General features: G+C 34.3%; 4 protein-coding genes across 7 annotated transcripts; all 4 read right to left on the bottom strand.

Moving 5' to 3' along the window:
- Positions 1-105: 105 nt before the first annotated feature.
- LOC110607140 (tRNA pseudouridine synthase Pus10) lies at positions 106-8646 on the bottom strand. Of its 4 annotated transcripts, none has more exons than XM_021746217.2 (15): positions 8260-8642; positions 7368-7759; positions 6865-6982; positions 6209-6326; positions 5656-5816; positions 5266-5337; positions 5029-5097; positions 4846-4926; positions 4648-4767; positions 4493-4567; positions 4268-4348; positions 3985-4058; positions 3823-3883; positions 786-841; positions 106-559 (listed from the first exon to the last, which is right to left on the bottom strand). In XM_021746217.2, exons 1-15 carry the CDS (start codon positions 8515-8517, stop codon positions 475-477), a joined length of 1821 nt encoding a protein of 606 aa, XP_021601909.2. In that variant the 5' UTR covers positions 8518-8642; the 3' UTR covers positions 106-474. The 4 variants fall into 4 exon arrangements, with proteins under 4 accessions (XP_021601909.2, XP_043808923.1, XP_043808921.1 ...); XM_043952988.1 differs by lacking the exons at positions 106-559; positions 786-841 and adding exons at positions 848-1913; positions 7880-8143 and having other exon boundaries at positions 8260-8399; XM_043952986.1 differs by lacking the exons at positions 106-559; positions 786-841 and adding an exon at positions 848-1913 and having other exon boundaries at positions 8260-8646.
- An 802-nt stretch (positions 8647-9448) lies between these two features.
- Positions 9449-12809, bottom strand: LOC110607144 (enoyl-CoA hydratase 2, peroxisomal). Its single transcript, XM_021746223.2, has 11 exons — positions 12585-12809; positions 12462-12484; positions 12248-12353; positions 11921-11991; positions 11649-11721; positions 11488-11527; positions 11108-11180; positions 10867-11017; positions 10236-10306; positions 9853-10026; positions 9449-9765 (listed from the first exon to the last, which is right to left on the bottom strand). Exons 1-11 carry the CDS (start codon positions 12639-12641, stop codon positions 9678-9680), a joined length of 927 nt encoding a protein of 308 aa, XP_021601915.2. The 5' UTR covers positions 12642-12809; the 3' UTR covers positions 9449-9677.
- A 764-nt stretch (positions 12810-13573) lies between these two features.
- LOC110606662 (T-complex protein 1 subunit beta) lies at positions 13574-19331 on the bottom strand. The gene is made up of 12 exons (XM_021745577.2): positions 19173-19331; positions 18765-18820; positions 18598-18654; positions 18347-18412; positions 18129-18240; positions 17560-17688; positions 16849-16920; positions 16532-16647; positions 16062-16138; positions 15251-15736; positions 14472-14787; positions 13574-14140 (listed from the first exon to the last, which is right to left on the bottom strand). The coding sequence occupies exons 2-12, from the start codon at positions 18768-18770 to the stop codon at positions 13955-13957; spliced, it is 1623 nt and encodes a 540-aa protein (XP_021601269.2). The 5' UTR covers positions 18771-18820; positions 19173-19331; the 3' UTR covers positions 13574-13954.
- An 894-nt stretch (positions 19332-20225) lies between these two features.
- LOC110606787 (L-ascorbate oxidase homolog) lies at positions 20226-25224 on the bottom strand. Its single transcript, XM_043953671.1, has 8 exons — positions 24829-25224; positions 24615-24724; positions 23073-23343; positions 21942-22044; positions 21483-21828; positions 21034-21399; positions 20869-20947; positions 20226-20744 (listed from the first exon to the last, which is right to left on the bottom strand). The coding sequence occupies exons 1-8, from the start codon at positions 24982-24984 to the stop codon at positions 20532-20534; spliced, it is 1644 nt and encodes a 547-aa protein (XP_043809606.1). The 5' UTR covers positions 24985-25224; the 3' UTR covers positions 20226-20531.
- Between the last annotated feature and the right edge of the window lie 715 nt (positions 25225-25939).

Below are 25939 nucleotides of genomic sequence, written 5' to 3'. Positions count from 1 at the left end.
AAATATTTTAATATTGTCTAAATTTATGACACCTAAGCACGTGATGGTCACTTTTAATTAAGTAATGATTAAAGTAAAAAAAAAGAGTAACTAAATTAAAACATATAACAAAATTAAAGTTTATTGATATTCTAATTTATATTTTTAAAGTTGCAGAAAACACAACGTTCGTTTAAAAAAGTAATTAACCTTACAATTTGTTGCCCGAGTTTCAAAGTAGCTCGTCAGTTTGCTTTAGTTTTTGTATGCTAAATTATCAAATTGCAACTAGAAAAGTGACAAACCGAAAAACAAAAGGGAACAGCAGAAAAGGTCAAGGATGGAGAAAGTAGCAAACATGGATGCCTGAACGGTTTCGGGAACATAATAAAAAGGTTGTCCTAATATCGAACGTAAACACGTCTTCAAACCTTAAAATAGCAGATGGAAAGCAGTCAAGAAGGCAAAACCAATCTCCATATAAGGGCAACCAACTCATTCAGCCAGGAAACAGTCCATTTTCACATCAGTAACATCAAGTTGCAGGATCTCTGCTCTGCATCCTAGAATTGATCCAATGCTGACAAACAGACAAAAAAGTTTGTTTAAATTTTTTAAGAAAGCTATGAATATAAGAGAGAGAAAGAGAGCAAACACCCAAAATTCGGCGATTCATGCCATCATTTGTTATCTCCTATTAGATCATTGAAGATTTATACCATAATCTCATTACTAATTTACATGATTTTTTTCCAACATTCTATGAAGAGATGACAAAATGATATAATTGAGTTGTTGTTGCTTACCTTGGATGTGTACGCCCTAGATCCCCATGAACAAATTCTTTGATATATGTACCAGCCTGTGTTTCAACTATTATCATTATCGCCTTGCACTTTGTCGGAAACAAAATAAATGGACAATAAAACAGTTCACAGGTCATCATTCTATTATACAGCAAATATTGACATTTCACCTGTGTGACCGCAAATTATAGCAAATTTCAAATCGCAAAGTTGCACATCCACTGTCATTGTACCTCAGTCCATAGATTCCATTTCATTCCATGCATCCAGACTTTAAGGAAGGATATTAACATTGCTTGGAAATCTAATATTTTTAAATCTGATTTAGTCGGACATATGTTATCCTAAGAAAAGATATCATATTAATATGATTAAATTTTACCCCTTTACTCATATAGTTTTGGAACCACCTCCACCTAGGGGTGAGCATTCGGTCGGTTCGGTTCAAAACCGAAACGAACCGAAATAACCGAAAACCGAATTGCAGTATTTTACATAAACCAAACCGAACCGAATAAGAGAGATAACCGAATAAAACCGATTTGGTTCGGTTCGGTTCGGTCGGTTCGATCGGTTAAACCGATACAATCAAAAGCACACAACTTCAACAATCAACAGCACACAAATTCAACAATCAAGCGTACACAAATTCAACAATCAACAGCAAATTACAAATATTTACTTACCTTTTACAGTTTACTCAAGTTCAACTGTGAATGGCTGGAAGCGCGACACAGAGACTCGGAGAGGACTAAGGGCTGTGGAATAAGCACGACCAAATTGCCGACTGCCCGACGACACGTGGAGAGCCGATAGAGAGCAACGACCGACGCCAATGGTGAATCAGTTCAGTCGAGAGGAGAGTGGAGGCACAGGTGCGAGAATCTCGCGGCGAGATGAGAGATGGAGCAGAGCATAGAGATGAGAGATTGTCGACTGCCCGACGACACGTGGAGAGCCAATAGAGAGCAACGGCCGACACCGATGGTGAATCAGTCCAGTCGAGAGGAGAGTGGAGGCACAGGCGCGAGAATCTCGCGGAGAGATGAGAGATGAAGCAGAGCATAGAGATGAGAGATGGAGCAGAGCACAGAGATGAGCACAGAGATGAGAGATGGAGCAGGAGCACTGAGATGAGCACAGAGATGAGAGATGGAGCAGGAGCACTGGCGGCACGCACGAAGAGATAGAAATTTGTTTTAGATTTAGGGCAGGGAAGGGAAGGGAAGGGAAATAGAGAATAGGGAACGAAAATAGAGAATAGGGAACTATTAAAACGACGTAGTATAGGTGATTTCGGTTCGGTTCGGTCTAATCGAAATTTTTACATCTAAAACCGAACCGAACTGAAATCACCGATTTTTTAAAAATTTCAAACCGAACCGAACCGAAAAAAAATAAAACCGAACCAAATTTTCGAAATTAATCGGTTCGGTCGGTTATTTTGGTCTAAACCGAATACTGCTCACCCCTACCTCCACCTATTTTGATAGATTTTCATTAGCTTTATTAGATTTTTATATTTAGTTTTAAGATTTTTAATTTTAGCCTATTACTTGATATTTTCACTTAGTTTATAGTTTTTTTACATGCTAACATAAGTCAAGCAATGAAAGAGACACCTTAAAAAAAATCCAAGAAAATTTGGAGAGGTTCTGCATACTTTTGCATTTGCCGCGTGTTTCGCTCGAAAAAAAATCTGGAGCCGAATCACACAGTATAAAATACGGAATAAACTTGTATTTTCATAGTCTACCCCATATTTAACTCTTTTCCACACACTTTGTCCCATACTTTTACCAAAAGTATTAATCCTCTAAGTTTTCCTATGGACACGGATTAAGAGTCTCAAAGGAGTATAAATATGTCATAATCATAATTGAGAGACGAAAAAATTTTTTGTCCACTTTTGAACATGTAGACACGGCAGAAATCGCGAGGAACTCAAGGGAAAAGATTTAAAAAACTAGAAGAAAAATCCATACATCTGGAGTTTTTCTTTCTTCTCTTATTCTTTTGATTTGTTATTCATAATTATTTTAAAATGATTTTGAATAATTTCTCAATAGAGTTTATTTTTAAATTCTTGAACATGAGCAACTAAATTTTTTTGTTAGGAAACTTAATATAGTTTGGATTATTGATTCTTTATAATTTATGTGAGTTGATTTTCTTTAACAATCTATTATTCAATTTTGAGATTAATGCTTTTGAATACCTATAGAATGCTTGAATAATTTTATCCTAAGATTAATATTGAGAGGAATGTTTTAGGATCGATTGAGAATTGATTTCAACTAAATTCTTTTGTTAGGAAACTTAATATAGTTTGGATTATTGATTCTTTATAATTTATTTGAGTTGATTTTCTTCACCAATCTATTATTCAATTTTTGAGGTTAATGCTTTTGAATACCTATAGAATGCTTGAATAATTTTATCCTAAGATTAATATTGAGAGGAACGTTTTAGAATCGATTGAGAATTGAATATCACTGAAATATTAATTGGATTGAAAATGAAATTTTAACTTGTGGAGTCTTAAACAAAATAATCGGTGTTTGGAAAATTAATTAAAGGAATATGGGAGATGGGAGATAATTTTTAATTAATTAACTTTGTCTTACTTAAAAGAGTATTTGCTTTAGATTTGGTAATCAAAATTGGATTGTAAACCAACGAGAGATCAAGGTACCTAATATTTAATATTAATTGTTTCACAAATTCTGCCATTCAAGTTGTTTAATTTTATTTTCTTATTTTATTCCAAATTTTACAAACATTAGTAGTCTAAATAATAATTAGATTTATAAATATTTTGATACTTAATTTTCAGTCCACTTATTTTATTCCAAATTTTACAAACATTAGTAGTCTAAATAATAATTAGATTTATAAATATTTTAATACTTAATTTTCAGTCCACGTGCATACTATACTTCCTCTTTATTACTAACCACGATTTCATATGCTTATAGAATCATCGGTCGGTCACATATCCAAATACATAATTACAATTACAAGAGGAAGAGGTTACCTGAGTACATAGATGCAAAAGGAAATATTGAGAGCTCTCAGCAATTGTTTCTATTTTCATCCTAGAATTGAGAAACGGGAGAAGTGCCTGTTAGACGAATGCAAGCATAGACTGATAAACAAGCAAAATAACACAAAAATATGTAATTGGAAATGCTCCAACCAATGTATAATCTTTTCACGTTCTAATGGACTCCGACGGTGAAGCACCCTTACTGGGGTTTTCTGCAAAATTTGCTGCACAATGATAAGGACCCAAAGATTAGGCACTTACATAAATTTTGAGCAAATAAATGAATAAAAAACAGCTAACTTATAAAATTATTAATATTGAATCTGGTTGGAAAATCACAGAAAGTTTTAAGGTTTCATCTTTGTTAACCAGATTAGAAAACGATAAAACACAGAAAAAAAAGGGAGAAAATCAAGCTCACAGGAAAACTCACCAAGTCCTTGAGGGAAGCAATTGACTGCAAGTCTTGATTTTCAAGTGGGCGTGAAATCCACACTAGTGCACAATACTGCTTCTGCAAGAAAATACAATTGCAAGTTCTAATTTCCTAAAGCATACACTTACGTCTCAGCATCAAGTAATACAACCCAAAAGGGTATTACCTGTGTGCTTATATATATACATATATATAGAGAGAGAGAGAAGGGAAGAAGAAGACCTGCTTTTCTGCTTCTCCTTCATGTATCAGAGTCCAGCCCTCATTGGCTACCATTTTAAGATTTTTAACCAAAACCTGTGATAGAGAACATGTTTCTTGTTAAAAATATAAAGAAAGAAAAACACCTTTAAAATTGAATTTGGAAGGCCTCTCACCAATTGAGTATTTAAGTTATTTATATTTATCTCTATTTCTTTCACAAGAGCCTCAGATGGGACATGACGAGCATTTTGTATCTCAACCAGGAAAGGCCTACCTGAACCCAGCATTCGAACCTAGAAACAACAATTTCATACATAACAAAAAGATCCATCGAGTCAAAGAGCATAAACAAGAGAGCAGATCTTCTATACATCGATATCTTCTCTACCAGCAGCATGAAACTTGTAACTGTCACCATGACACACTGGAAGGATGTACCCTCCTATTATCTCCTATGTAGAATAAGAAGAAAACCAGTTAGCCTTTCATTTGTCTTTCTTAAGAACAGCTCCAAATTAGGGAAGATAATAATGATCAGCAGTAACAGGTGGTACCTCAACAGATGCTTCTCCCATTCTTTCATCATCAATCATCCAACGAGTTTGACTCACATTCCTTGAGAACTACAATATACAAAGCAGTAATGTTTATTGAACAAGAAATGAAAATTCAACATAGATGTGGATTTTTCATTTTAAACTAAGTACCATGTGGGTTAAGTATACTTTAAGAAAATCCTTGTTTACTATATACTGGCATGTTAAGAAAATTTTCAAGCAACAATCCACTACCTTCAGGTATCTTCCACCAAGGTAGATAGGTGTCCTGTAGCAAAGAAATACCAAGTGGCAGGGATCATTGACCTGGAAATGTATAAAAAGCAAACTCAGTAAGAATCATAATTTAAGCCCCCCCTCCCCCTAAAAGGATTGCCCAGCATAATGTGCTTGATATTGGAAAAGGATGTCTAAATTGCCAACTTGAACACTACAGTCTTTCATCTCAAGCATTGAGAAGCAATGGCCATGTATCTTTTGATCTATATGAATAACAGAATATTTATGATTTTGAAACCATGAATCACAAAAATCAGACTTGACATTCCAAGATTATTAAATTGATGATATGTAGCAACTAGATCAAACCCATTTGAGTAGAGAGACAACATGATAGGGAATTACCTTATCCTCAGGGAAGATGATGCACTCAGAAGATTCATGGTCCTCCAAACCATTAGAAGAACTCTCACCTAAAGCATTTCCTTTGGTGGTAGAGAGATGAAAACAATCATTGCTAGCATCCACTAATTTATCGTTAACAGAATCAAAAACAGGACTAGCACCTGCATAAATTGGTGAAGTTACAGAAGTGTCAAAAATTCAAATCAGGTTAGTAAATTAGTAACAACAGTGCTTTCAAAGTTCTGTAGAGAACATCAATTCAGTGCCGCAGATCCAGTAACAGCAACCACTCCATAGCATAGAAGGGATTGCACGTGTATAGCCAAGAAAGTCAACCAAAATATATAGACTAAAAAGAAACTAAATATCAGTTCCAAAGGTAAGGCAACTGCCTACTTTTTCCACTCACACCTGAACAAATTTGCTTGCCATGTGAAATTATGTAAGAAAGTGAGCATAGCTAGCAGTAGAGGATCAAAAGAAACTACCAAAATATAGTTATAACTTTCCCAAATAAAACACAGCATATATGAACATCAAAAAATTTACATGCCTGTTTTTCTTCTCTTGCAACCTTCACCTCTCTCCACTGAACTTGGAACCGTGCTTGATGGCTTCGTTTGGGCATATGTCAAACGGATACGACAAGAGCTTGGACCAGATTTTACATCCTGCAAAGCTTCAATTCAATCAAAGATTAATCGGAAAGTGACTTCATTGCACTTTCTATTGAATTTTCAATCTAAGTTAAAAGGATCATTCTCTTTTCAAAACACTGTACATTCTTGCTGCATGTGGAGCAAAATTTTGTACACATTTTCTCATAAATAAAGACTCATAATTTAAGATACAAAACTAAGAAATCCAACTTCTTCGGTTTCCACCAAACACCTTAATTTTTAATGTAGAATCAGAAATGATTGTCCATTTACTAACAAATTATTATAAGCTGAAATCTTATACAAATGGCCAAAAATATATACCATCATTCTTGCAAAGACAGACTGATAGAGCCGACTATTCACTTAACCCTCATAGTTAGATGTTGTTTCCCTAGTCATAGCTCTCACAATGAAGGCAATACCACTATAGAATTCCTAGTTGAAGGGAACACTAATACTTAAAAATGAATTTCGTTAAATGATGGGCTCTGGAGCATAGATAATGTCCCGCCATTAAAGGAACAGTATGAAATTTACAATATCTTACCAACAATTTTTCAAGGGAATTTGTCATTGCAAACTTCAAGACTTCCTTTGTAGAAATGCATTTAGAAAATCTTTCTTCAAACCATAGCTCTGATCTGTACTTCCTTTTCATATACAAACTACACAATGTAAAACAGAAACAGCTATTTTAAGCATTTTAGATATCACTGTTAAAGAATTACTGAGAAAAGAAAGCCTCCAAATGGAATGAAACAAAGATCAAATGTTATAGGAACACAGATAATAGTAACCAAACCAATGATTGTCAGGATTTGCTCACGAATTACATTACAGTACATTCATCAGGTTATCAAGAAGAGAAATCATTCTGCGCAAATAAAACATTCTGCCTTCTATGGTAGCTTAGTCTGTACATGTCATTGCCTTTTTAGAACATGAGTGAAGACAATTTGTAAAAGGTGGTGAGTTACAAAGTTTACTATATTTTTTAAATGTCAAACATGATCTACAGCTTCAAAATCAGTAAACATCAAGAACACTTACTGAACAATATGTTCATTTTCCTGGATAACTGTTGGTATAGAGACTTCAAGAGAAAAGCTATCAAGCTGATGACCCTCTTTCTTTATCTGTTCAGAAATTGATAGAGCCAAGCTAATAGCAGTCCCTTTTTTCACCATCAATCCTTTAGCATCATAGTAAATGAACTGCAAGATACCCAAACAAATGCTGCATGTTTCTGGCTCAACTTCTAAATCCTCATATGAAGAAGAATTTTTCTTATCTTCACCACCTTTCAAACTGGAGACCACTATATGCTCTTCTGGACATGTTGGCTCTCCAAGCATAGCACGCATTTCCGTTGATGAGGGAAAGGACCAAGAATAAACATGTCCATGGACCCCAAGTAGCCGAAAGATGCATCTCATGCATACCTGAAAGAAGTGCTTAATTTATTTAGGACCTTATAATGACATTCATTAAATCACTATTTCCATGTTGACCACAGGAATTTATGTGGTTATTGCAGCTCTAACTGTTCTATTTGAACATACCAAATGGCATCACCAAATGGACGCTTTAAAAACCATAGTCATCAGTTTCAGTACCAAGCACTCGCAAGGAAAAACAAAGGAACAGAATACTCGAAAGTCTTACAATCACCCTTAATTGTCCACTACTTCGATTAATGCCAAGCAATCATTCAAATCGTCTTTGCTTATGTTTTCTCGCAATCAAACAAACCAGTAAGCAAGTCCATGTAGTTAGTTTCGAAGTCAGCTTCTACATCAAACCACGACAATAATTCGAAAAGAAAGCTGAAACAGAGTTTACGAAACTGAATACTTAGAAGCTGTTCGATAGTAGAACAGAAAGAAAAACCCTAATTAAGCATTACAATACAATGTTGAGATTGTTAGAGAAGTGCACGAACCCCAATGGACATCAAGTCCTTTACAGCGGGAGAAGGCAAAGAACGAACGGCTTCTTTGACGAGTTGCATATCCTCGCCGCCAACGGCCGTGTGGGATTCCTCTGCAGTTGAGTTAGCATCTGGAGTATTGCTAAAATGCGCAGCTTCACTCTCGCTAGACATTTGAAAACAATTCTCCCGGCGAAGGCAATTGGCGGCACTCTCCCTCTTTTTCTCGGAGTGCTGTGGAACGGGAGCATAAGTGGAAGAAGTACGCATATGTATATATGCGTAACGCGGTTAGCTTTGTACGTACACGTAACCACCGAGATCTTGACCGCTGAATCCAATTTCGAATAGATCCCTCTGTTCTTGTGCTACCCATCCGATTTAATATACGAAATCGAGTGTCTAATGGCTTTAGTTTTTTTCTCACAATGCATGGAATTTTATATATATATACATGGAAAAAAAAAACTTAATTATAATGGTTTTCATAATCAAATCAGCTTGCGGTTTACAGTCGAATTTAAAATTATGATATTTTAAATTTAAATTTCAAATAAAATTAAAATATATATAATCTTTATATATTAATTAATTAATCTTTTAGTGCATTATAAAATATAATTTATTATTATCATCATTACTTATAAGATAATTTATGATAGCTATTATTTTTCTTTAAATATAAAAAAGCCAAATTTCTTTAATTTTTTTTCCAATGAAAATTCTTAAAAGAGACGGATCAAATCCTTAAGTGACAGTGTAAATTTTCCTAAACAACTAATTATAGAAGTATTATCTAAGGGAGGGAAAAATATGATAATAGGATCCAACTCAAATATCTCAAACACCCATTAACCAAACTCCGGTAAAAAAGTTCTTTTTTTCTCCCTCTTAAATCCAGCTCGAATAGATGGACTCGGATTGATAATGGTACTTAATTCATATGGATGATTGAAAATTTTTTATCTAAAAAGGAATTGATCAAATTCAATGAAAAGAGAAAAAAATATATTAAAAAATCATTATTTATTGCAGTTGAATCAATCATATACTTGAACTTCCATTAGTCCAAGTTCGTTCAAAAGCAAGTCATACACAAAATGTACGTTTCAGGTTTGAACAAAAGCTTATCATCCATGCTAGAACAACGAATTTGGGAGAATGAGCAGATGAATAAACATTTTCAACGGGACATCTAGGGTACAACACAAGCAAAGATCTTTGTATTCATAAAATCAACCTATCTGGAATGCATAAGAGGGACATCTTAAATCTGTAATAGAGTTCGAGCTTTTTCCATGAACACCATGGAAGCTTTTCTTATTCCTTCTACAAGCAGATTCTCTCTTACAATGATAAGGTCTAGCCACCATTATTTAAAAATATAATTAGAGAGTAAAATCCTCTTGGCAGATACCTATGGCATTTATTTACAGCGATGATGTTAAATGACGGAGGTCCACATAGCCTGATAAAACTGCCCGGTTTCTTTCTTTTACCTTTGCCTGATATACAACCCTGAAGGAAATAATGCCCATCTGAGTACACGTGAAAGGAACATAAAAATAGAACTAAACATCATGGTTTAAAAGGTAATGCATCTACCTCAAACCATCAAGCCACATTTCAGTAATCAAGGTTTCACCAGGGTACACATGTAAGAGGAATCGCCCAGATATGTTCTTGATAATGCTTGCATCTCCTCTACAAATGCATTTGATGATGGCCCTAACTGCAAATCCTAGTGTGCATAGCCCATGCAATATTGGTCGGGAGAATCTTTAACATGAGATAACACAAAATTAGATAAAGCATTTTCTGTTTTCTTTGGAACATAGGTTAGACCAAAGTTTAGGGTGCACGTGGATGCCGAATGAAATGTAGAATAAACAATGGATAGTTGCCACAAGGTCAAACGCCTAATGAAAGGAAACCATACTCGCAAAATCATAGACATGGAAGGAGATTGATATTGACAGGTTACCTACCCTGCAACTTTAGCAATCATAGGATCTGAATGCAGAGGATTATAATCACCAGATAGCCCGTATAACAATGCCTACCAAAAAACAGGAAGACAATGTCAAGAATAGGCATCTTATATGCAAAATCTAAATGGAAAAGGAACAAAAGTAAAGTCCTTAACTACACAGAAAATGTAAGCTGTGGATGTGAGATTATCACAAATTCCTTGAAGATGAAGAGACATGATGTCCTAGTTTAAATGCTCGATAACAGAGTTCAATAATTAGAAGCTGAATTGAAGACAGCAATTCAGGTTTCATCATAAGCCCAATTAAAGAAGTAATATGTTCTCAATGGTTGCCAAAGTTTTGCACTAAATAGCCAGTATCAAGCATCATACATTTTTAAAACAGCAAAACCATAGGAATCTTATTAAAAAATACATATGGTGGGGCACGTTCATTTGGTCACCAATGTTCAATATTGCCAGACAAAAAGCAGCACTACTTTTCTCTCCATGTTCATTATCCCAAACTCCATTATAGTTTCATGCAAAAAAAAAAAAAAACTAAATTGAAACAAGGGGAGGGATGCATTAAATCTTAAAACACTGCAAATTTCTGTTCTGGCAGTAATGGGAACAGTACTGCTTGCCTGAGATGGTTGAATAAAATCTTCAAATACTGCAAAAGGTTGAGTTTTTGGAATTTTAGCAGCTGCAACCTGGTTCTTTGGATAATTGGAGTAAGAATATGGAGGAGTTGAGTTTGAGAAGCCGCCAGCACCTCGAAGATAAACAGTTGATCTGCAGAGTGCAAAATAAGTAGTATCTCATTTGAGATCTATGCCATTGTACTGATGGATTGGATAATTTTAGAATGCACTCATGATTCACCTGTTCATGCATAATAATTCACCAGACTCTTTCTCATAACTTTTTGTTTCAATCTCAACAATAGCTGCCTTACCTGCATTATTAGGAGAAACAATTATCATATACATTTTCAATAACTGTACTTCTACTGCATTCATGAAAGGCATTTGAACTTCCAGATATATTGGCTTCAAGATCTGTCAGATTTTTACTTTTATTTCAGTTCCCCAACTCAAAACCTTGAACGGTGATAAACCAGTTTTTCATATACTACTTCTACATGTGAGTTCAGGACAACATTTTGAGCATCTGAAACTACACTGCTATGGACTTCCCACCTAACTAAATGCATGCAGCAACAAGTTTCTCAGTTGAAAGTGTTTCCTATGATGAACACAAACCTTTGTCATGCAATCCAGCGAGGGTAACTTTATTATGTATCTGCATCAGGAATTTTTCGTATTACTAATAGACTTAAACAAACAGAATGTTGGAAAAAAATAAGGTGGTAAATTCACCAGGTATCTATATTCAAATGGGGCAATCAGCACAGAAAACATACAGTTGCACTTGATGGAAATGGTCTGTAAACTTCTATATATTGCTGTCCATGCAGCAAAAGACGTGGATCATACCTGTTAATTAAAAACCAGAAACGCATTCATTTATCCTCTTTTACTACAAAAAAAAAAATCATGAATATAACCGAAAAGGCGTAAGGTATTCACCAAGATAACAATTCATCTTGGAGACAATGTATAAAGTATAAACAGCAATTAAGAAAACTAAATGTAAGAAGGAAACCTTCACACACTCAATTGCAACGCTACTTACTGCAAGCCAGGCAAATCTATACCATTTGTCATTGATCCAAGTGAAAATAGAGCAGCAAACGTTGGCAGGACCTAATAATACAAACCCATATATATAATGATCAAAACAACTTCTAATACCTGAATAAAGAAACTATAACTCCTGAGCAACTTGTATACCATTTGAAGATAAGATAAAACTACAACTCCTTCAAATTATATACCAAAAGGGCAACCTCGCAGAATTGGCTATTTTGAATTGATGAATTGTTTATGAATAATTGGAACAAAAATTCATTTCACATAGCAAACGCCCAACTGAATCAACAAGAAAAAAGAAAAGAAATACCTGAATAAAGTGCTGGCCATTTTCATGATACACATATTTGAGTTCGTCAGCATCAACGGCATCGCGACCACAAGCTCCAACTCCCAAAGCATAAATTGCTGCATCTCTGCTCGCAAGAAAAGGAAATATATTGATTCTATTCTATTTATCAACTAATTAAGAAAAAAAAAATCAAATTATAGCATCTCAAGCAAGTGATTCACAAGTGATCTACCTTTCGGTATAAACGTACGTTGACTGCGTCGATATGCAACAACAAGAAAGAGGAGAAAATGGAAATGTTAAAAGATAAGCATCCTAATAAAATTAATTTCACATCACAAAGAGAAAATAACACCTCAGGGAATTTATGAGCAAGAACACGATCATGATCGAACTGTGAACGTTCTGCCATTCTTTTTCAAGTCGTAGAATAGATACTTGGGAGAAGACTAGACCTATTCTCTGGGCGAGTTGTGAGTTATAGATTGTTGGATAATTGAACACGGAACGACAATCGAGGTAGAGCAGTGTGAGGTGCTAACGACTATGCTTTTTTCTTTTGTTAGCCCTGTGGTAAAAATGGGTTTGAATCCCATTGTTTTAAAAAAATTTTGCGATTTTAATTCATATAATTTAATAAAATTAATTATTTTATTATTTATTTTTAAAAATATAATAAATAATCTTTATCTTTTGAAAGTATTGAATCGTTTGGAATTGACCCATTCAAGTTTATTTAAAAATAATTTTATTAAATTTGATATAATTTATAAATTTTAAATTATTTTAAGTTAAAATGTCTTTGATGTGAAAAGAACGATCATATGTATATAATAGTTAATAAATATTTATATGAATCATTTAAACAATAAAAATATCATTTGCTAAAAATTTAGAAAAATATTAATATAAATGTAATGAAAGTTTTTCAAACCCAGTTTCTTTAAGCCACACGCATCGTCTGTTAAGATAATCCCTTTCTGTATCAATCATGCCTTAAAGGATCAATCAAGAATTTTTAACATGTTTTTTGAGTTTAACATACGGTATGGAGAACAATTTAGTATGTTCTATTAGAATAATTATAATGCTTTTTCTAATAAAGGCACATCCACCATTATCGGAACGATTTAAAAACAAAAATAAATCGAACCATAGAGTTCTAACTTTGTTCTCAAATTCAATTTTGATTCAACTTTATTTAAGTTTACTTATTTGTTTTGTTTTATTTTTTGAAAAAGAGACATCAATACATTCAACTTAAAACCAGACCCGCCAATCCACATTCAGTCTACTTATCATTTAATTTTAATTAATCTCAATCTGCTTTCAAATTCAACTTAATTAATCAAATCCCAAGTTGACTAGATCATATCCAGTCCCACATCATCATCCATATATAGAATAAAAGTTATAACAGCCTCCAAAAACTTGAAAGTGAACAAATCTCCTAAATAAAATAGTTTTTACAACTCAGAACCATAACTAGGACATTTAAGCCATACAGCAGAATCACAATTAAGGTAACACCACTTTTGGTCTATTATGCACCATGAATCAGATAATACTCGAGATACAAATTGCCACTAGTTCCAAAATGCATGAATTCCGCAACAATGGCTTCGTTTCCTGAACACAACTGAAGCTCCAAAATTTTGAGAGGAATCCTCGGTGATAAAATTCGACAGTCAAGCATCATAACAAATTCCAAGAAAACGCAAGATATTACAATACAAGTCCTCCCGCTAAAACGTCCACCTCGTTTTCACATTCTGTCTTCTCTCCTCTCGGGGCACAAGTAATGATTTCGTCCACTCTAAGTATCATTTCAGCAGCCTCAGTTGCAGAGAGTAGTATAGCCTGCTTAACTTTGAAAGCTTCAGAAATCCCAAGCTCAGCCATATCTCCAACCTGCAATGTTTGCAAGATGTTAAGTGTCAAGAAATGGAAAGCTGCCGTATTACAGCCAGCAAAAATCTGTCCAAACTGTAGGAAACATGCTTAATACTGCAAGGACTTTTTTAGCTTCGGCCAAACTCCCATACAATCCCTAAAAGTTTAGAATGAATTACGTTGCAAACATTACACTTGCTCAAAATTTTAAAATGTCCAAAAAAGCTCAAATTTGGGCAAGTAACCAGATGGTAGTGCATCCCAACCACCGTTGCACAATGCATACAGCACTGGGAGCTGAAGTTTGTAACACTTGAATGTAAAACTTTCCATTCCTAATGCTACTTACAGATCCAGTGATGACATCAATCCCTGCGGTGCAACCCTCCTTCTGGTGTTCTGCTCGGAGCTGTGCTATCAATTCAGCACTGTCTAAACCAGCATTGTCAGCAATGATGGTAGGAATTGCAACAAGTGCCCTTGAGAATGCTTCAATAGCATGGGACTTTTTCCCCGGCGTTGCTCGGGCCAGCTCATCCACATCCTTTGCCATCACCATCTCAGGCCATCCGCCACCAAGTAAAACCCTACTGTCATTGACAGTCTGAGACAGCACACACAAGGCATCATGCAGAGATCTTTCTGCCTCATCAAGCACATGATGACTGCCATAGGAAACAACACTTAACAACATAAGATTGCTATTTACGAGGAAACTCAATTCCAAGATAAAGGCTAACAAAATCCATAAGAAAAGCAGAGGGTAAAAATGACAGGTCTGAAGCAAGTTGACAGAAAAACATAATCAACACAAAAAGTGCACAAGGTAAGCCTCAACCATCAAAATCAGATAGTTCTCCCATGTCCCGGCCATAATTGGGATAAACTCCAAGGAAAACATTCCTTTCTGAACTACAAACACAATTATAACAACAGTGCTCTAATTGCACATAGCTACACACACACACACACACACCAGGATTCCTACTCTATAAAGAGGCTGTTTCCACAATTCAAACCTGTGACCTTTCATAAAAGAGGTTATCATGTTGTGCCAGTGCTTGTCCTCAATATCATCATACAAGATAGAAAAAAAAATATTAAGGGAGGAAAGTTCAGCTAATGTACCTTGCACCTCTCAGTACAATAGTACATGCCTGACCCATTGCAACACCAGAAAAGTGGATCAACTTGTCCTCACCAATCATGATTTCCTCAATAAGCTTGCAGTGCCCAAGCTTAACCGACTCAGGATTATCAAATGTTGATGCAATCTCACCACCAGTTACTAAAGCCAGCCGTTCAATCCCATCAAAATCAGCATGCTCAATTGCAAGTATTCCAGCATTAGCAAAAAGTTCCTCTGGAAAATTGTAAATCAATTGCCTGTTTACGAAGCAGTTAATCCCATGAGCTATTATCTTATCCACCTTTTCTCTCATCTTTTGCTTCTCAGCTGCTTCAATATCAGCAACCCTAGACATTGAATCAACACGAACACGTGCCCCATAGATCTTTACTTTATCTGTGTCCATTGCAGTATTTGCCACCAAAATTTTTGCATCCTCTATGCGCTTTGGTTGTCCAACACCTATTTTCTTGTCAAGAATAAATCTGAAGAAACAAAGGACCTTATTTAAATCAATTGAAATTTTGAAATAACTATCAGGTCTCAGTGGATTAGTAAAATTGAATGGTACATCATGGGTCTACTAGGTTAAGATGTTAAGCCATGTTCTTTTATTTGTCATAATAGATATTTACAAGAAATGGACATTAAAAGGCACTGTAGAAATTGCAATTTACTTTTCACGAAACTTCCAAGTTAAGAAACTACATATTAGCAAACAAGAAGCCTACATCAGTACCAAAGCAAGGAAATCCATTTGTCATATCATGAAAACCTCAAAATCAAATAAGTATATGTCCATGTACTCACCCTTCATCCAAGAAAGAATCCTTCAGTGATCCCCCAGGCTTCTTGATAATTTGAATAGACTCTAGGTTTGTGCTACCCTACCATTTCAATCAGCAAAACAACACAAATTAATAAAAAAGGAGGCAAGGAAGAAGGAGAAAATCATAAACAATTGACTATTGAAGAAAATAGTCAAAGGCAAGTTGAAAAAAGATCAAGGAACACAGGATAGATATGTGTAAGGAGGGGAGAAAAGATTTAAGTATCAGATAAAGTTTTTTATCATCATTGGTACATCAAGCAAACTAAAAGGAAAAATGTAAAAAGAAAAAGAAGAGAATATTCGACCTGCTGCATTGCATAAATTTTGAACATCAAGTATAATGATTCATTGCATTTGATGGATTATGAAACCACTACTGTTATGACATAGTAGCAATGACAACAATAACAATAGAAAGTAAATTTGTCTTTATGAAATCAGAGTTCACCTTCAGCCTCAAAACAGCATCCACAGCTAGTTTTGCAAAATGTTCCTTATCCTGTGATAGAATTTTGGAACTCAAAGTGGTCATTGCAATCTTCATTAAGTCCAACTTGAACTTCTCTGTATTATTCAATAAAAACATGCATTACAGAGACACAAGCAACTATCAGCATGATAAAGGATTCAAAACATGCAACTAAGTAGATGAACTTTACAAGAAAACAAAATAGTATTAAACCAAATCCTGCACCAGTTCATTCCAATAAATTTTCAGAGGCATAAATGTAAAAGAAAAAAAGGATTAATAGAAATAATGAACACCTTCATTCTCTTTATTGTCCACAACCTTTCGCAACAAAGCATTGCGGGCACAATCTGCTGCCATTCGATAACCTGAACAGTCAAACATGCACAATTGTAATAACTCACATTGGGAAAGCAAAGTTTTGAATCAATAATGGCGTTGAAAGGTTTTGATCTCTACAACCAACCAAAAAAAGAGCAAAATTGACAGAAAGTCTTTAAAATATTGCACGATAAAAATTCAGTCTTCACATCCACGATTGATTCGTATCAGCAATTCAGCATACAGGACCTTGCATGATAATTTCATTGATATTAGTTGCCCACCACTATACAACAGAATAATGTTGCCCATATTTTTTTGACATAATTTGAATTATCAAGGAGAATATTGCCAGGAAGATAAGTCATCCTCTAGATTACAAAATCTGACATGAACCACAACATAATTCATGCAGCAATGTCTTAGACATGGACAAATTGTGAAAACCCAATATTCAAACTTTGGTTTCAGAAGAAAGACAAAACAGCACAAATCCAACAACTACATAAATTAAAGCATGTGAAACCAAAAAAACACAAGATGAGATAAACAAGGGAGAAGATAGTTCCAAATTTTTTGTGGCAATGAAAAACTGAAAGTTTAAGAACCCCTGAGATAACGAAAGAGGAAAATAAAAGGAGACGAAAGAACTGGAAGAAACACAAAACCATAAGTTTACAAAGGACCTGCAATTATTGTCATCGGGTGAATCTTTGCAGCCACCAGCTTTTCTGCCTCCCTCAAAAGCTCCCCAGCCAAAACAACAACAGAAGTTGTTCCATCACCAACTTCATCATCTTGGACTTTTGAAATATCTGACAAAGGAAATAATGATTTCCATCAAGCTAAGAGTGCCAACATATGCTATGCAGCTATGTACTTTACTTTTATTGATGATCTCCAACACTTAAGCGTCATGGCTAGCTGCAATCTAGTTAATTCCAATAGGCAGATACATTGTCTCTATAGAAAGTATCAGCTTTTTATTTCTTCTCTAGAGGAAAGGACTGGCTACCAATTAGGTTATGCCTCAAGCAACATGTAAATATTCATATAACACCCACAATTGATCGTTGCAACTTGCAATAGAGGTCTATCACAACAAAATCACTTCCTACAAGAAAAAGGTTTCAAATAAATCATAAGCACAACCTTCTGACACAAATACTTTTGACTTCATTCACTTTCAAAAATCATGAAAAGAAAACTACATGAGCTACATTATATTCAAGACAAAGCAGCAACGAAAGGATACCAACTAGAACTTTAGCAGCTGGGTTATCAATATGAAGGGACTTTAAGATGGTGGCCCCATCATTTGTAACAGTGACTTCTCGTCCTCTGCCTGTTGACTGCAAAATTTTATCCTGTGCATATGGTACAACAGATAAGCAAGTAGCATGCTAAAATAACATAGAGATTATCAGCAATGGCTTCTAAATTGGCAACATAATAATGAATGAAGAAGCATACCATCCCCTTTGGTCCTAATGTTGTCTTAACCAAGTCAGCAATTGCCGTTGCACCAACAAATGATGCCTGAAAAAGGAAGTATTTGAATTACGAAGGACAGAAGTTAGAAAGTAACAGAAGCATCATTTACTAAAACAGCAGGGATAATAGCAGTGTAGGCGAGTTACTTTCTCACAGTTTAATGATTATTATTCTTTTATGAATCACTTAGCATGTAGCAAGGTTGCCATGCAAACCAGTAAGAAACTCACCATTCTGGCCCGCTCTCCTTTTTCTTCACTAGCTTCATCTTTAAGAATTTTCTCAACCTGCCAATTAAAATTAATAATAATAATAAGCCCAGCTACAAGATGCACCGTGAAAAAAGAAAAGAGAAGTGTGGAAAGGAACTGAGAAAAGCAATGAGTAACTAACATACCGCCATTAGAGAGCGTAAATGAAGACAGCTTGAATATAGATGCTCAAAATTATAATCTGAAGATGAGCAAAACAAAACATTAACCCAAAAGAACAGTCAATCGGAACTTATACGACGTGAGCAAAATCCTGAGCTTTCAGAGTCACTACCTACAAACTTTCTGCAACATCTATTGGTTTCGGAAAAGAGTAAAACGACAATGATACAAACATAATAACCAAAAGTGTTAAAAAGAGTGTTTGGTAGTATTTCGCATTTCTTACACTAGTTTCCCGAGAACCAAGCAGAAAGGGAGGGGAAATGAACAGGCAACTCAAACAGAAATGTATTACAGATTTAAAAGAAAAATCACAGCATAAATTGGAAAGCGATGCTCAACCTAAGAGAGAAAAGGAATGTAGCTCCTACCTGAACGGAAATCAGAGACGATCGACGGGGACTTTTTAAGACTTGGATCCCGCCGAAAATGTGACTAGGTCGTCTAGCTATGGTTTTTCATATTTTTGCTTCTATAGCAGCAGTCGCGTGATATAGTACCGAGAATCCTTATCGTAGTATATGGGTTCTACCTCTGATTTGTGTCTTTTGGTTCTAATGCTGAGATCAAGGAACATAGAGTATAGGACCGGATCAACAGCCGTTAGATTTGTGGCATAAGTGGGCCACACCGACTTTTTTTAATTTTCTTCTCAAAGCACATCGACCTTGATAAGTTATGATTGGGCCAGTGGAGCGTAAGATACGTATGACGAACTCTCTGGAATCCCTTAGAATCGTCTTACAATAAGCCCAAGTCCAATAGATAATTTTAATAGATCGTTTTTTAGCTATTTTGAATAAATTTTAAAAGATCGTTTGAATATAGATTTTTTTTAATCAAAATCAATCAATTCAATATCAACATATCAAAACTTTTTTAAAAAAAAAACATGCCAATATAAAGTTATTAAAAATATAATTTGACTAAAAAAATAAAATTTATTTAAATTAAAAACATCGACAATCATTATTTATTAAATTTTTAAAGTTAGATAAAAAAATATTTAAATTCTATTAATGAAAATAATTCATTTGATATAATTACTTTCTGTGTGGGTATTATAAACCTACTTTTATATAAAGTTAATAATGCGACATATTATATTTTTTTTAGCGTATTTGATAAAAATATTTAATTATATTTCTGTTAAGCTTTTGTGCAATAATAATATTGGAATCATCATTATAATTGCGATGTCATGATTTTAAACTTCAATTAGAGGCATTAGTACAATAAAAAAGAATTTATTAGTATTTAATTTTTAAAATTTTTATATGTCGAGCCTATATAAATATATTTGAAGTAAAGAGTATATATATAATTGAATCAAAAAGACCCTTGTGTGAACGGAGAATTTGAAGCGCAATTCAGTGATGCATATTACAACCAAAAACATAAGATATTATAGGGAAGCAACTCAATGATGCAAATTGATACAAAACTTCTATAAATTAATAGAGCCAGCTTGAGAATGAGCTGGCCTTAATGCCCCAGTAATAACAAATGATAGTGTAAGCAAATATAAAGAAGGGAATAATCATTAGTGGAAAAGAATGTGACCTCGAGATGAAGTCATTCAAGAGTTCTAATCGTACACTCTACGTGTTCCTCCGTATTTATCCTCAGCGGAGCAACCAACAATAAAACAAGAAGCAAAAATCTCTCTCTTCGTTCTGCCGAACTAGCTAGCTTTGACGACAGGCCTGGCTTCCCACTGTTTCGATAGCTTAAAGAGGTCGAGTCCTCCGACCACTTGCTTTACCACAGAGAAGTGCATTCTTTGGGATGGGATATTCATCTCTAAGTGAAGTTGATGTTGTGTAAACTCGCACATACAGTTGCTGGCCTAGGTATTGGCGAGCCCAAAACTCTGACCTTAAGTTCCACATTCCTACGTTGTCAAGTGGCACGTAAATGGCAGTCCATGATTTGGGATATACCTGCATTCACCATTTCACCAATCACATTCACCAACAATATATGAGACAATTTACTAAAATCGTCGTCTAAAAATTGTGAGGTTTGGAGTTTGAATGAGAAGGAAGAAGATTTCATCTCACGCACCTGAGTGGTGCATCGTGCAACTGCATCCCGAAGATTGTATTGGTTCCTGCTATCTGATGTCCATTGTCCACCATCCATACTGCATTACAAAATCATTGCTTGTCAAACCCAGATTAGATTGTCTGTGGGGACAAAACACTTGTACATTATTAATTATGTGCTTACCCAACAACAAAGAAACTATAACCATCAAGATGCCAGCTCTGGACAATGTCTTCATTGTTCTCGAACACAATTTCCATATATTCTCTATAATTAAGAGTCAAAACAGATGTGTCAAGGTAAATTCCTCCTCCATAAGGTTTGTCTGGTATGCTGTTCTCACGGAAAACTCCCTGAATTTTGAAGTAGTCTGCAAGTTTTAGTGGGGTATCTGCTGGAATAAAGGACACGCTATTCACTGCATATCTCTGTTTGCCATTGACTTGGCCAGCAGAATTTGCAAATCTGATAGTTCTGGTTGTGTTGATCATACCATAGTGGTATGAGCCTTGTGGATTTGGTCTTGGTCCACTTGCAGTAAGATTGGTCCTGTAATAAGCACATTAATATAATATGGCCATTATAAACAGGCCCCAAAAGAGCATAGAGTATGGGCAACGAAAAGGACACACCTAATGGAGCGAGCCTGGTTGAGAGACCAGTCAATCTGAATGGTGGGTCCACCAGGGGGTGGGCCAGAGACAGGACCAGCAGAGTTACTGTAGTGAAGAACACCAGTGGTGGTGAGGATGGGAGTCGTGAACCGAGAAGAAACCACAATATAATAGTCTTGGCCAGGCTGGTCAGCTGTTACTAGAACAGAGTAAGATTGGCCAACATGAACGTCGAGTGAAGAGTAGGTATTCTGGAGAGTGTGTGTGCCCTCCACTTCTACCAACTTCATTTTATGATTCTGAATGCGAAAGTTTAGTGAATGTTGCAACCCAACATTTGATATTCTGAGCCTGTAAGTTTTTCCTGCAATTGACAAACTAAACAGTTTGAGAGACTTTTCTCTTTTCTTTTTTTTTAATTTTTCAAAAAAAAAATTGAAATCTAGAAATTTTGGTTGGATGAGGTTGGTCATTTACCTTGTTCAACAGTAAGCGCATAACCATTGGGCCCGCGACCATTGATGAGAATTCCATCAGGGAATGGTAGCTTGTTACCACCATCTAATTGAGCCTTCAAATCCTGCACAACAGAGAAGTAATATAATTTCGCACTGACTTCGAAAATTTATAATTTTAAACTAACTCCATATTAATAACTTTTAACTATTTACAATTAACGTAACATTAAATACTAACTAATTCAAAGAATTTGTTTTTTTTTTTATTGTCTTATTTAAATTTGATTAAAAATAGTGCCTAATTAAATTAAATCGGTTGAATTTGAAATTAAAATAAACTCAATTAATCATTTGATTATAATTAAATATAAATTATACCAAAACTGACCTATTATGCTTCGGGACAAATTTTATTTGTAGTAAAAATGAATAAACATTTGAGTGAAGTCAAAAATAAATTAAAATCAAAATTAGAGTTAAAGTGAAACTAAAGACTATGTCATCTAAATTTTAATTCTCTTAAATGCTAAATGAAAATGGTCGATTTAGATTCAAAAACCAGCTCGGACCTGTGACTATCCTGCAGGCATCTACCATGTGGGCTTTCATATCTAAAATTATCTTTGCTATCATTGGAACCAAGCATAATTAAGGATTTTCAACAAACGCGTGCTGGCCCAGAAGGAAACAAGTAGAATGGACAAACCATACTGTCGCAAGGACCCACAGTCGCACGGCAACAGTCTGCACATTATTCAAATGTTGACTGAATTAATCCCTGCACAGGTCGATTCGTATTGGAGACTGTACGTGCAATATAGACCAATGGGCAAATTGTACAAGATCCGAAAAAAGCCACGACAACCATGCTACGATGGTAAATTTCTATCAAGTCACCGGATTTTATTAAAATTAATTAATTAGTTTTTTTTAAAAAAAAAAAACTCAATTTACAGTATTTCAATGAAATCAAATTGTTTAAATATTTTATCAAACATCTTCGTATCAAGGAGGCTTCTAATTCTGCAGGAAAAATCTTTCCCCTGCGGAGATTTTTTCAGATTGTGTTTGTGGAGTCTCATTCTAAATGGAAACATTAGAAGTCATATTTTCATCAAGCAAATAGAAAAAGAAAGGCTCTAACAATTACCGTGTGATTAGACTTGTACCAATCTCCAATAAGAATGGTGTAATCGCCGTCAGGATCTGAGAAGGGGACGGGAATGCGTGGGCGACTGAGGATTCTGATTCCTCCAAAACCACCAGCAGCCTTGTGAAATGCAAAAGAAGGGAAATAATAGAAACTCCCTATTTGGTCCTTGACTTGGAGAATGTATGTGAAGTTCTTTCCTGGAGGAATTGGGCATGTGGTTCCATAAACTCCATCCTCGTATGAGTTTCTCCTTTGTTGAATTCCATTCCTACATTTAAATTTTAGAAAATTATTTATACACCCCATCAACTAAAAATCAATAAATTATATTTTGTATGTAATCATTATTATTTTAATAATTTATTAGTTATTGATTAGAAAAAAATATATATGAATAAAAAATTGGTCATTTGATATCACCCCACATGAGCATTAAGTTTTTTTGATGGGATGACTTCCCACTTCTCCATTGCTTGCCTTAGTGAAGTTAATACTGCAATATCTCAACTGAGTTCATTAAACTCGCAACTAAATTGAACCCAATAGTTAAAGCGCTTAAATGCTACATAACAGTCTTTACTTTATCTCCATTTCCCACTTGGCTATTGGCTATGGCCTGTCCTAGGTGGAAGACAGCTAAATCTGAAATGGAAATCAGATTTGTTTATAAAGTCGATCAACATCAAACATATCTTCGACTAATAATGGACAAAATCGCTTTTCCATTTTAAATAAAAATTTTGGTGTCCATTGATATATGAATGATAACGACATACAAATATCAATTTGCTAATAAACGATTGACAATAGAAAATACAAAGTACTTTTATAGTCACAAACAATATTTTAGTTAAATAATAAAATTTGTACTGTATTTTGTAATATAACATTTATTTATATTACCCTATTATTAAATTATTCATGAAACTAATGAAATTTATTTTTAATGAATACTATATAAGAGTACTATTAAGAAGTGGAAAAAAAAGAAGCAAATTTATCTTCGTGAAATGAATTAAGTACTATTTACGAGTTATTTTTATTTATTATATCATCAAGAATTTCAGATCTACATCTTCTCAAATAAGCATCCACAACTTTTTATTTTTCTAAAGAAGAAGATACTATAACATGTAAAAGAAAACTACAATAAGGTATAACATATTTTAAAGACTAAAAAGAGAAAAAATAAATAAATAAATAAATAAAAAAGGTAATGTGAACCAGACCACTTTCGCAATCAGCCTTCTCTTGGGTCGTAAGCAACTGAGCATTCAAGTTTCGAAGAAAAAAAAAGAGCATTCAAGTAAATCTGGAATTTATTTTTTTTTTAGAAAAAAATTGAATATAAATGTTAAATCAAATGAAGATCTTAGAATTACTTGTATACCCTCCAGTAGCAGAATCAAGAAACTAAAATACGTAGGGTAGAATTGTCATTTAGAGGAAGGGCGCGCAAATCATTGCGCATATTCTATTGTTCTTTCTAGATAAGGAAGTAGCAGCGCAGAAAAAAGAAGGAAGCGAAAGAGATGTTACCAGGAGAGAAGGAAAGGATCATCCAAGCTGTTGAACACATTGATGATAAGATTGTCATTTGTAACTGAGTGAATATCAGGGCCTGGAAATTGTCCATTGATTAGTATACCCTGCGAATACAAATGCATATTTGATCAATCAGAAATTCAAAGATCCGTACACACAATCCAGATCAGAAGAATTTAATGAGAGAAAATGGGGATTTTGGACGAACTCGTTGACGAACGCCGAGTGGGTATATGTCTCCATAAGTGACATTCCAATTGAAGAATCTGTATGGATCTTCAGCTCCAACAATGGCAAAGAGAGAGGCGACAGCTAAACATAACAAGATGCAAACAGCTCTAGTTCCCGCTAAGCTTAGCGGCATTTTCTTTTTCCTTTGAGCAAAATCGAATCACTGATAGAGACCCTTTTAGCCCCCTAAGTTTTTGCTGTGCAGCAAAAATGAGATGCGGAGAGGAAGAGACAGTGAAGGACTTTAAAGACGAGGAGTGTGAAGAGTGAGGTTTTGGTCCTTGGGCTGGGGGAAGAGGCCAGTGAATTATGAGGAATGGCGCAATATTTTGGTCCGGAGAGTGGGGGGAAAAAGAAAAAATTGAAAAAAAAAAAGAGAGAAAGGACAGATCGGATGAGAAAAAATAAAGGTTGTGCTATTATAAATTTATTTGGCTTACAAGTAAATGAAACCTACTTACAAATATTTTTTTTATATACTCCTTCATTTTATAATTTTTATTTATTTTTTTAATTATTTTAAAGTTATTATCTATTTTTTATTATAGTAATATATAAATTAATTATTATAATTATATTTATTTTATTTTTAAATTAATTTTTAATTAATTTTTTTAAATAATTATTCAAAATATATATTAATATTTAATAAAAATTAATTTATTTAAAATGATATAATAAAAAAATGTAAAATAGCAAAATAAAATATATAAAATCATGAAATGGAGGAAGTGCAAATGAAAACAGCATAATTAACTTAAATTTATATAAATTTAATTTATAAAAAATCAATTAATGTATATTATGAAATAATTTTAAAATTAAATTTGATAAATTTATTTATTTTTTCATATAAATAAATGAGAAATGTTAGCTGTTGTTTTTTAAGTAATTATTAAATACTCTTTATAATTTAAAAAAAAAGGTTATTATATTAATTATTATTTAATATATATTTTAATCCAGAAAAAAGAGAGTGTTCGGCCAACATTGCCCATCAATTTAATCCGTGAACCCTTCAACATTAGCATCAAAATCAAAAGGACGCGTTAACATCACCACCAATAATAGAATGGCAAGTTGAATAT

This window comes from Manihot esculenta, chromosome 18, assembly GCF_001659605.2.
Source record: "Manihot esculenta cultivar AM560-2 chromosome 18, M.esculenta_v8, whole genome shotgun sequence".
NCBI lineage: Eukaryota > Viridiplantae > Streptophyta > Magnoliopsida > Malpighiales > Euphorbiaceae > Manihot > Manihot esculenta.
The sequence above is the reverse complement of the archived record's forward strand: the minus strand, read 5'-3'. Positions and strand labels throughout refer to the sequence as shown.

What these genes read in the sequence shown, in the direction of transcription:
- LOC110607140 (XM_043952986.1), bottom strand. Translation starts at nt 8,517, where the DNA reads ATGCGTACTTCTTCCACTTATGCTCCCGTTCCACAGCACTCCGAGAAA. An exon ending in GAAAATGAACATATTGTTCA is followed by an intron (nt 6,983 to 7,367) that starts GTAAGTGTTCTT and finishes TACATTGTGTAG; the next exon opens with TTTGTATATGAAAAGGAAGT. An exon ending in TTGGTGGAAGATACCTGAAG is followed by an intron (nt 5,098 to 5,265) that starts GTAGTGGATTGT and finishes TGTATATTGTAG; the next exon opens with TTCTCAAGGAATGTGAGTCA.
- LOC110607144 (XM_021746223.2), bottom strand. Translation starts at nt 12,641, where the DNA reads ATGGCAGAACGTTCACAGTTCGATCATGATCGTGTTCTTGCTCATAAA. An exon ending in GAATTATTATGCATGAACAG is followed by an intron (nt 11,018 to 11,107) that starts GTGAATCATGAG and finishes TGCACTCTGCAG; the next exon opens with ATCAACTGTTTATCTTCGAG. An exon ending in ATTTTATTCAACCATCTCAG is followed by an intron (nt 10,307 to 10,866) that starts GCAAGCAGTACT and finishes GTTTTTTGGTAG; the next exon opens with GCATTGTTATACGGGCTATC.
- LOC110606662 (XM_021745577.2), bottom strand. An exon ending in AGCTGCTAAAGTTCTAGTTG is followed by an intron (nt 17,689 to 18,128) that starts GTATCCTTTCGT and finishes TTCCTTTGTCAG; the next exon opens with ATATTTCAAAAGTCCAAGAT. An exon ending in ATGCTGTTTTGAGGCTGAAG is followed by an intron (nt 16,139 to 16,531) that starts GTGAACTCTGAT and finishes TTGAAATGGTAG; the next exon opens with GGTAGCACAAACCTAGAGTC.
- LOC110606787 (XM_043953671.1), bottom strand. Translation starts at nt 24,984, where the DNA reads ATGCCGCTAAGCTTAGCGGGAACTAGAGCTGTTTGCATCTTGTTATGT. An exon ending in GATCCTTTCCTTCTCTCCTG is followed by an intron (nt 23,344 to 24,614) that starts GTAACATCTCTT and finishes ATTTAAATGTAG; the next exon opens with GAATGGAATTCAACAAAGGA. An exon ending in TATAGTTTCTTTGTTGTTGG is followed by an intron (nt 20,948 to 21,033) that starts GTAAGCACATAA and finishes TTTGTAATGCAG; the next exon opens with TATGGATGGTGGACAATGGA.